This window comes from Sinocyclocheilus rhinocerous, unplaced genomic scaffold (genome assembly GCF_001515625.1).
Source record: "Sinocyclocheilus rhinocerous isolate Xijiao unplaced genomic scaffold, SAMN03320098_v1.1 scaffold4719, whole genome shotgun sequence".
In the NCBI taxonomy this organism is placed as follows: domain Eukaryota; kingdom Metazoa; phylum Chordata; class Actinopteri; order Cypriniformes; family Cyprinidae; genus Sinocyclocheilus; species Sinocyclocheilus rhinocerous.
This window is the reverse complement of record NW_015623757.1, coordinates 24,147-34,739: the sequence shown is the minus strand read 5'-3', so window position 1 is coordinate 34,739 and position 10,593 is coordinate 24,147. Positions and strand designations below refer to the sequence as shown.

The following is a 10,593-nucleotide window of genomic DNA, read 5'->3' as shown; positions in this document are numbered from 1 at the left end:
TCACTTAAAGGGTTAGTTAACCCAAAAATGAAAATTAGCCCATAAATTACTCAAGTCATCCTAGGTGTATATGACTTTCTTCTTGCAGACGAATCCAGTGAGTGATTTTAAAAATGGTCTTTGATCTTTCAAGCTGTTTCATGGCACTCAGCGGGTGTTGCATGCTTCTGTTCAAAAGACGTGAAATAAAAAGCACCCATAAAAAAAAAAAGTGTCTCACATGGCTCCGGGGGGTGAACAAAGGCCTCCTGTAGCGAATCAATGCGTTTTTGTAAGAAAAATATCCATATTCAAAACGTAATAATCAGTAATAACAGTTGTACACAGAAGCAGCTCTGGGCGCATGACGTATGACGTAGGCGTTGCGCATGCGCCGCTCAGAAGTGACTAACGCTGTGAAGACAGTAGCGCAAATCCATGAATGAATGTTCCAAAGTGAATAAACTTCAACGGAATAAAGTTTAATGGAATTGAATTGAAATAAAGTTGAATAAACTTAAACTTTACTGTTCAGTGCACTGATGTCAGACTCATTTTGGATAATAAAGTTTATTGTTAAATTGTTAAAGGGGTCATATGATGCGATTTCAATTTTTCCTTTCTCTTTGGAGTGTTACAAGCTCTTGGTGCATAAAGAAGTTCACTGAGAAGCTATGCAAACAGCTGTCATTATCGCGAACAATTTCTTCGATTTCATAATCGCGCAATAAAATCGTCTGCGATTTTTTTGCGTAACTTGTCAGTGAACTACGGCTATGTGTAGTAAATTCTGCTCCATCTGAAAGCACGTGATGATGATTTCCTGCTGATTACAGAACCGGCTTTACTAACAAAATGCACATGACAATCACATTTGATTAATCGTGCAGCCCTAACTGCAACACCCGCTGAGTGGCATTAAACAGCTTGAAAGACCAAAGACAATTTTTAATATAACTCCGACTGGATTCGTCTGAAAGAAGAAAGTCATATGCACCTAGGATGACTTGAGGGTGAGTAATTTATGGGCTAATTTTCATTTTTGGGTGAACCAACCCTTTAAGTGTATGGAATACCATTGGAATTTTGAACGGGCATATCTCTGTAACGGCGCGGCGGATCCGCACCAAATTCGGGGGATCCCTTCAGCTCGAGGAACCCTCTCGAACCGACCAATCTGGCGATCCCGGGGGGCTACTGACGCGCAGAGAGTGGCGTTTGAGAGCGTGGACGAAGCGGAGTCCAGCCCGGGGTCGTCACATGTGGTTGCTGCAAGCCCGCCAGACGCTCCATCGAATCCACCAGCCACGCCGTTCTCAAGCCGGCCCGCCTCTGCTCACTCAAGCCGGCTTCCGCTCACTCTAGGCCGCGGCTCACTCTAGGCCTCCGGCCTCCGCTCACTCAAGGCGCTGAGTGAGTGTGGACAGTGGGTGGCGCTGTTTCGTTGTGAAAGCGAAACTACTTTAAGTGCCCTGCGAAGTGGACTTCACATGATATTCCGCCATGAATTCAGTTCCAAGGGAACATCGAGTTACATTCAAAGGGTATTAAAGTGCACGAGACGTGAATTTAAATTGTATGCTGATTACAGAACCGGCTTTACTAACAAAATGCACATGACAATCACATTTGATTAATCGTGCAGCCCTAACTGCAACACCCGCTGAGTGGCATTAAACAGCTTGAAAGACCAACTCCTCGAGCTGAAGGGATCCCCCAAATTTGGTGGAGATCCGCCGTCGTGTTCGCAAGATAGTGACACAAGCCAACAATTTCACTTCAGTAAGGAGGTCTCTTGTTCAGGCAGCAGCATTCAAGCGTTGTCTTATTCGACCGTAAGTGCCCTGCGAAGTGGACTTCACATGATATTCCGCCATGAATTCAGTTCCAAGGGAACATCGAGTTACATTCAAAGGGTATTAAAGTGCACGAGACGTGAATTTAAATTGTATATATTTACAGAGGTATATTATGTCACACTTCACACTTCTCTAGTAAGTTTCGTCTGTGTGTGAAGACAGTAGTGCAAATCCGTGAATGAATTTCCGAAGTGAAATAAACTTCAATGGAATAAAGTTGAATGGAATTGAATTTAATTAAAGTTGAATAAACTTCAACTTTACTGTTCAGTGCACTGATGTCAGACTCATTTTGGATAATAAAGTGTATTGTTAAATTGTTAAAGTCATATGATGCGATTTCAATTTTTCCTTTCTCTTTGGAGTGTTACAAGCTCTTGCATGCGATTTATCGTGCAGCCCTATATAGTACCAGTCAAAAGTTTGGACACACGAATGGGAAAGTGTCCAAACATTTGACTGGTACTGTACTATAATATACACAAAGAATATCGGCCGATATATCGATATCAGCCTTTTTTTATTCCCTAATATCGGTATCTGCCCCCAAAAAACCCATATCGGTCGGGCTCTACTAGAAACCACAAAGTTCCTTGTGTGTTTGTGTTCATTTGGTAAATAAAGCTAATTCTGATTGTATTCTGAATTGTTATCATTTTGTAAATGACTTACCATCTCTGCTTCTGCCTGTACATATTCAAGCGTTTGATGGTGGCACGGTCCCTCATGTTGTTCCCTCCAGCTCCCTTGACCCGGTCTGTGGGATAGAGAATGTTGAAAGAGATGCACATTGTTATACACAGGGACATAGTGCAATTTACAATTATTTTATATACACTTCATAAATGTGATAAATCGTTAAATCAAAGCACAAGGGCCACGATTAACAGAAGAGTCCCTTGTGTCACTTTGCAAAGTCCACCAATTATAATTGGGGTAAAAAGTTTTTAAAAGATCTTTTGTTTACCAAGACTGCATTTAAATAGTCATAATACAGTAAAACAGTAATAATATGAAACAATATTGCGATTATAATTTAAAACAACTTTTCTATTTAAATATATTTTAAAATGTGATGGCAAAGCTGAATTAGAAATCACTTTAATATGCTAAATTGGTGCTCAAGAAACTTTTTTTTATTATCGATGTTTAAAACACTTGTGCTGCTTAATGATACTTTTTCAGGATTCTTTAACAACGTTCAAAAGCACATCATTTATTTATAATACAATTTTTGTAACACTGTTAATGTCTGTCACTTTTGATCAATATAATGTCCTTGTTGAATAAGATAAAAATCATTTTGACCCCAAACGTGAATAGTAGTGTACAATTTGTAGCATTTGTCCTTAAATAACCCTTCATTACATTCAAAATGTCAACTTTGGATCACGTTGTGATATGCAAAACATTTTACCGAGAAATACAGCTTTTTATTTAATAAGCAAATTATTATGAGCAGTGTATGAAATGAATCAGGGTCTGGAATATACCTGTACATACAAAAAAACTGTCTATTGTAATATACCTGCACATACAATTGTCAATTTATATATTATTACTTATTTACTTGGTCTATTTTTTATTTTTTATTTTTTTATTCTTTTATTATCTGTGTTTTTGTACTGTCGCTGTCATTCTGTTGCACTGCGGAAGCTTCTGTCATGAAAACAAATACCTGGCATTAAAGTTCATTCTGATTCTGATTCTGATAATGCCAAAATAGCACTAAAAGAACAAACAAATCCCCGGAATATTTAAAATATGACAGCTATTGTAAGTGACAGCCATCATTTCTAATTTATGCTAATTCAATGTAAGCATTTGGCATAAACGAACAACATAGGGCATGCTTTTATGTTCTCATAATGGTGAAAAATTCTTCCTGAAAGTAGAGAGCAAACATTACCCCTTAAAAATAAAGATAATTTCTGACACCGATTCTAAACATTTCTGAAAAAACATTGTGGTGGCAATCTATAGAACAAGTTTGTAATTCATTTATTCTTGAACACGTACAAATGTCATGTACAAAACGGCAATTTGGTAACGTTACCCAGACATGATTGGTCTTAAAAATACAAGTGTGGGCAGCCTCAATGGGACACCTGAAGGCTTGACAGAAGTCATGGTTACACGAAATCAACTAATAACCCGGTGAACATTGAAGAAAGCTGCTCTAACAACAGGCAACGGTGAAAACATAACTACAGAACGTCTCATATATTCCTCAACAAGAGCTGGCTAGCAGATCACAGCCAGACCAGCGGTTTATTTAATCTTACCGGGATTACTGCTGGAGTTTGAGGGATTTATGGAGCTTTTTCCCTTGAATTTTGGCTTGACCATTGTGATCGATTACTCCGGGACAGTCCAAATACTGTAAATAAAGAAATATAACTGAGTTTTAGTCCACTGTAGATTTCCACGTGTTACAATAAACTACAGAAACCCGGAAATGCGTCATCATTCAAGCGACGGCTTTTTTCTTCGTTTTTTTTCTTCCTCGCTGAGAGCAAAACTGCCTCAGAATGAAATCTGTGTTAGTTATGAGAATCTACAAAGCCACAATTCAATTTACCCATACTTATGTCAGTGTACACAAGCTAATAAACCGGTCTGTGGGTGGTAAACATGCACCTAGGTCACGTTAAACTTACTTCAAACAACATTAAACATCTTTTACAGCCTAGTTATGTAGTTTCATGACCTTAACAACTGATTAACTACATGGAGTATTTGTAGTTTTAAAAATGCCTGTATAACACAGAAGAGCCATTAAAATGAAACGAACAGAATAAAAATGGTAATTTTTCTCTTAGTTTCATTAGCCTAATAATTGAACCTAAAATGTTGATGTTGTTAAAAAAATCAGACATATCATGCGCAATTAACCATGTTTTAAATAGCAAATTCTTGTTTAATTTTCTTTTTATTTGTTCAATACATTTGAGTCTGAAGCTGGTAAACCTGAGCTATTTGGTTGACTAAGCTTTAAAATTTGCTTTAACAATGTTAAAGACCTGCAGCATCAATAGAGTTATCTTATCGCTCCCATATTGTTTAATTAATAGGACAAATATATTTAATTTGGGAAACACTTTTTGCATTTTATTTCAGAATGACTTGATAATGCACACATTAAATTCACGCAGGACTCTGCATACCCAGAAGAGGGCATGCCGGGATAGTTGTTGCTTCAGTTGCATTATCCTGTCCCATGTCTTTGAGCTTCGACCAGTGTCTGTTCGCTACACTGAATCAAGACTTTGTTTTATGCTTTTCAACCAATTAAAGAGAGCCATAAAAGAATCCTTTTATGAAAGCTCCAGACTCTTTGCTCATTTCTGTGATTGCTTGGTATAAGCCACGATAAAAACAATACTGTCCAAAATTGGACTGGATTCAAACAGTACACTGTTGTTTATGAAAAAAATGTGTTATCAGTATTATTTAAAAAAGGGCTTATGTATAGTATTAATCAGAGCAATATGATTTGCCTTGAATGTTGAAGCACTAGATATTAAAAGAATATATGGAGAAGGATTTGTAGAGACACATTTTTATTCCAGAAACTTGTTGAGCTACTTTTGATGTGCAATTGTACATTTTAAACATGGTTACATTTGCCAAATATAATCATAATAAAATAACATGTAAGTAAAACTCTTGCATTGGGATGGTGAATCTTTTTTTCTGACACTAAAAGTCAAGTGAGGACACCACAGTTTGAAGCTAAACACTAAATAACAGCCTAGGTTGCATGAACTCTTCTTAGATAATAGAAGATATTAAGCAATGCTATCCTAAAATAAAGGATTCAGCATGTATTATATTTTATTAAGCAATTTAACAGCAGTTGCAAACAGGTGTGCTCCAACAACGGATGCCAGAGTGAGAGGTATTTTTAAGATGGCTTGCTGATATGTCCGCTTTGTTTCAGTCAGGGAGGGAGAATTTGTTTGATTTTTCCGTCAAGATTAGGTAAAGTTGCAGGGTCATGATATCCCTTTAGGTATTCACTTAATCTGTTCTCAGAGCTGCCAGTAAACTGCCCGGCATCCACACGGGAGAAAGTAATGATGGATCGAGACCATAGCCTTTGCTGGATTTAGATGTGTCTGGCTGGTGGTCGGAAATGCACTAAGCAGGCTATTTGTTCAGGACCTGCATCATCTTTATCATTCTGGTGTTATAAATAACTCATGCTTCTTACGTTAATAAAAAAAAAAAAAAAAGCAGAAAAGGAAAGTTTAAAAAAATGTTGCATCAAACATACATTTGTACAATTTGTTAGAATGCAAAAATCGAATCAATCAGACTATTCCTTAAAGAAGAAGAGGTGAAAAATTGTGCAATATATGATTGATAAGAATTTTAATTTACAAAATATAATTGGCTTAATTTATATTATAATATTCAAGATTGACGTTGATATTATTTACATTATAATTTAAAATATGAATATTAAATAATGATATTGCACTTTTAACAGTGTTTTATATATTTTATATATATAATATTATATGTAATATATAGACATATTTAATAACATGTTTAATAGTATGCTTGCTTAAGGAGTTTTACTTGGTAATGAAGCTTTCATTGCACACATTTAAATACAACAACAGCAAAAGTAAATAAATAAAATAAAACATTAATTTCTGAAAACATATTAAGACAGAATAGACATATAAACAATATTTTGGATAATAATATGAATATGAATAAATAAGAGTGAAAATAAATAGGAGTGAAATAATATACTATTGAAGATTAATGTTTATATTATTTATATTATAATAAATATCCATATTTATATTATAACTTTTACATTCATATTATTGCTATATCTCATATATTTAATATTACTGCATTCATATTATGTTAATATTATATGAATACATTTAGTTTTTGATTAATATTCTTTAAATATGATAAACCCTATAGATATATAAGATAACATTAGTGTTTGTGTAAAACTGATGTTCAAAGTCAACTTTGTTAACTTTAAAATGTGTTAAAGATGAAAATTGAAGCACGAATGTGTCACTGGTAAATGATACAAGATTAAAGCTTAAAAAAAGAATTGAAAGCACAGTTTGTCCTTTTAAAAGACCAAATGCTATCAATTATTCTCATCAGCAAAGGGAAGTACAGATAAAGCTATACTTAAACCAGGATTTAGGCTAAACAGGTCATTTCACCATCAAGTTAAATACCCTATTGGCAACACTTGACTACTGGCAAAACAGGGAGGAAAAACACTAACAGACTACAGACAAAAACAGTTGCTCTTTTATGCGAAAGCGAAAGAATGAAAGCGTAGACAAATTAGCACAATTTGACCTTACATTTACGTTTTATTCATTTATTTCAAGAACGTGGGAATGGAATGTTTGTGCATTAATATGCACCCTATCCACAGCTCTCACACCAGTGACAGGCAGTTACCACAACTGAAGTCATTACAAAAGCCAAAATCTTTGTTTATAAAATCATTGTTTTCTTGACATTCAAAGACATTCGGCGGTTTGATTGAAACAGCTTTCGAAGGAAAAAGCCAGAGGCTGATTTTTTTATTTTTTTTTGTATCAGAGTGGTGAATGTTATTGGCAAACATGTGGAAATGCAATATGACCATCATCTGTATCTCAACAAGTGACCTCACAATTCATTCCTGACAATCACTGAGGCTTTCTAGAGACTTCTAATGCACATTACTTGTAACATTGTTTAGTAACGGTAAACCTTTCGCAGGACAGTAGTTATTACATTAACAGCTTCATAAGAAAAAAAATCTAAACATTAGATAAACATGACTTTTACACTGATAATCACATTTCTGAATGTAAAAAATATGACACAAACAAACAGAAACATAAGTGGTGATGCGAGACAGAACAGGAAGTGTGTTTTCTTGAGTTTATAAATGTAAACACTGAAATCTTTCATCTGTTTGTAAGCGTAGCATATCGTTTTAACCAAAATAAGGGCTTCTGGTTAAACAAAAAGTATCCCAAATTCACAATGATCTTTTATAAACAGTGCAATTAGGCTGTTTCCCCCTCAACGTTCTTTGGTCAGACCGTAATATGCTGCGGTAGAAATCATTGATGAGGATTGTATGATCTTTGAATAATATCAGTCTATAAATGCAAGATATTTAAAGTGTACCTGAAGTATACTTGCAATAGTTCCACTTTAGCACATTCAAATATACTTCAGTATATCTTTAGTTGGACTTCAGCACTACTTTCACACAAGTAAAGTGAATTAAGTACAAAATTAGTTGTTGCAATTTAGCAGACTTTAAGTATACCAAAAGTACAATTATTTTTATTAAGTACATAAATATGTTAATGTATTTGTAGTATACTTAGCATGAAACAAATGTTTTAGATATATTTTATAATATTTATTTTTCACAAGGGTGGGTCCCACAAAAAAGTTATTCCTTTGTTTGTTTATTTATTTTACAAAATGTATCTAACATTAACAATGAAAATGAAAAATTCTAGTGAACATTTAAATAATTTAGTTGTAATGACAGTATAAAGGCCAAAAATTATTTGCATTTTATTTAATTTATATAATCATCGTGTCTGGAGGTTCTGAGCATCGGAAATAAAATCAATTTATGGAACAAGTGAATAATCGATGCAGATAGGTGCATCTGAGCCAGGACTGTGGCTTGTGTGTGGTGCTACATTCCTCTAATGTGTTTATCCTTTGTTAAGTTACTCCTTGAAGCTTCCACTTGTTTAGCTCTCTGCTCCCTGTAGCCTCAGTTTTCACACCACATAAATCACAGTGCAGCATTATCTTCTGGCAGCCGTTAATGGAGATAATGCCAGGAGCACGCTCCTCAAACCACCAGTGTTTATGAGGACCCCTCTGCCATATGTAATTCATCATTTAGCTGACGACAAGGAAGTAACATGCTTAATTTTTTGGTCCTTAAAACTGGAATAGTGTGTGATGAACCCATTGAACTTTGCTGTATACGTCTTTTTGGCCCGTTCGATGGGCCTCTTCATACTGTGTGTCAGCACTGTGTCTGTTTTGAGAAGATCAGCCAGAAGCTCTTCTACTGGTTTCATAGCAATAGACAGGAAAACATCTATCTGTAAACCTGCTAGCCAGGAGCTTGAGAGTGATCCGAAAAGTGTGTGGGTGGTGGTGGGAACACACATTATAAACTTGGGTTTATAGTTAAACCAAGTTATTATAAGCTTAGCAGGAATTATAAAGCTTTGGTCAACGTGTATTAATTGAAGCTACTTTTACATGCCTAAACATGTATACATGAAACTGCTTAATTACACAAAAAAAGCAAAATTTTTGCTGCATGTTCAGTTACTTTGCAAGACTTCTGATTTTTTTAGTCACTTTATGTATATAACTAGAATAATTTGAACAACATCTAACACAGGGGGGTCGTCATGTGGCACACAGCAGCCAAAATAGCACTCATGTTTTATTTATTTTTCCCTTTTTATTCGAAACATTCCCAAATGCATTAACTATATCATTAAATATCTCGATTCTCACCTTTATAGATTATGCTAGTTGATAGTGGGCAATGGTCAAACCCAGCTAACAAAAAAAGGTCCCCAGGACGTCCCCTAAATGGCCTCTGCGAACGTCCCCCGGACGTCAGCGTGTAGGGTCCCCTTGACGTCGAGCGGACGTTCGCGAAGACGTCCTCCGGACGTTCAAGGGGACGTTCACAGGACGTGCAGCGGCCATTCGGGACGTTTAGGGGACTTTCGCTTTAAGTCCTCTGAATGTAATTTTATTTTACTTTTAGGCTAATCAAAGACAACACACACGTTGTATGGAGCAAAATATGTTTATTTTAATTGAACAACTGTAAAGTTGCTGTGCTCTTTCCGTGTGTGTGTGTGCGTCTCTGGTTGTCAGCTGTGGTTAGTCCGATGGCAATTCTTCCCATTGTCTTCTAACCTAAAACAACAAAATGAACACATTTGGATTTAGACCAAGCGGTCCGAAATTTAGCGCACATAGGCCTTTTTGCCGCATATAGGCGTATCGGTGTGTATTTTTACCATATGTAAATTCAATATTTAAGTTCAATATCTGTCAATATTATATACGTTTAATCATTTCAGCTTTACATGCTAATGTTAGCTTCGAAAGTGTTCACATAGGCTAACGTCAGCAGCCGTACAGGACAACTTCAGCAAACGTTTAAAAAGGTAAACTTTTCATAAAATGTAAGCATTACGAGATACACAGTGGTTACGGTAGCTATGTCTACAAATATAAAAGTATAAATACCTTTTCGACCAAAGAAAGCGAAAACTCAAGGCCGTGTCTGAGGAATCACCGAGGACCGTTAACTGTCACTACGCAGCTGAGCGTTGCCATGGATACATGCTGCTTGCCCTAAAGTGATGTCATTCCTCAAGATATTTTTTTCACAAAAACCTGTGTTAATCTGAAGTATAATGCAAAAATGGCTCTCCACCCAAAATCTCAGTTTCACGAACCTCTAGCGCTGCCAGACCAAGTCTGTTTTAAGTCTAGCCAAAACAAACAAGCTCTTCCATCTCGAAAAAGTCAGACAAGCTGTCATGAAGTTCTAGTCGCTCTTTGCATCACGTTAGTGCATCTGGTTTGCCGATGGTCCTCAAGTATTTGAAGGGGGGTTGGGTGTACTTTGGATGGTCAGGCATCAAATTATGAATTGTTGTGATCTTAAAAAATAGCTAATTCAATAAGGCTACTC

General features: G+C 35.9%; 1 protein-coding gene across 1 annotated transcript in view; it reads right to left on the bottom strand.

Annotated features, from left to right (window-relative positions):
* LOC107733428 (nucleolar GTP-binding protein 2-like) overlaps nucleotides 1-4,311 on the bottom strand; it is an 18,050-nt gene extending 13,739 nt beyond the window's left edge. The window contains exons 1-2 of the mRNA XM_016545073.1: nucleotides 4,124-4,311; nucleotides 2,511-2,595 (exon numbers count right to left, since the gene is read on the bottom strand). Of these exons, the coding sequence (XP_016400559.1) occupies nucleotides 2,511-2,595; nucleotides 4,124-4,187 (149 nt within the window). The 5' untranslated portion in view covers nucleotides 4,188-4,311. The remainder of the gene's footprint in view (nucleotides 1-2,510; nucleotides 2,596-4,123) is intronic.
* Between the last annotated feature and the right edge of the window lie 6,282 nt (nucleotides 4,312-10,593).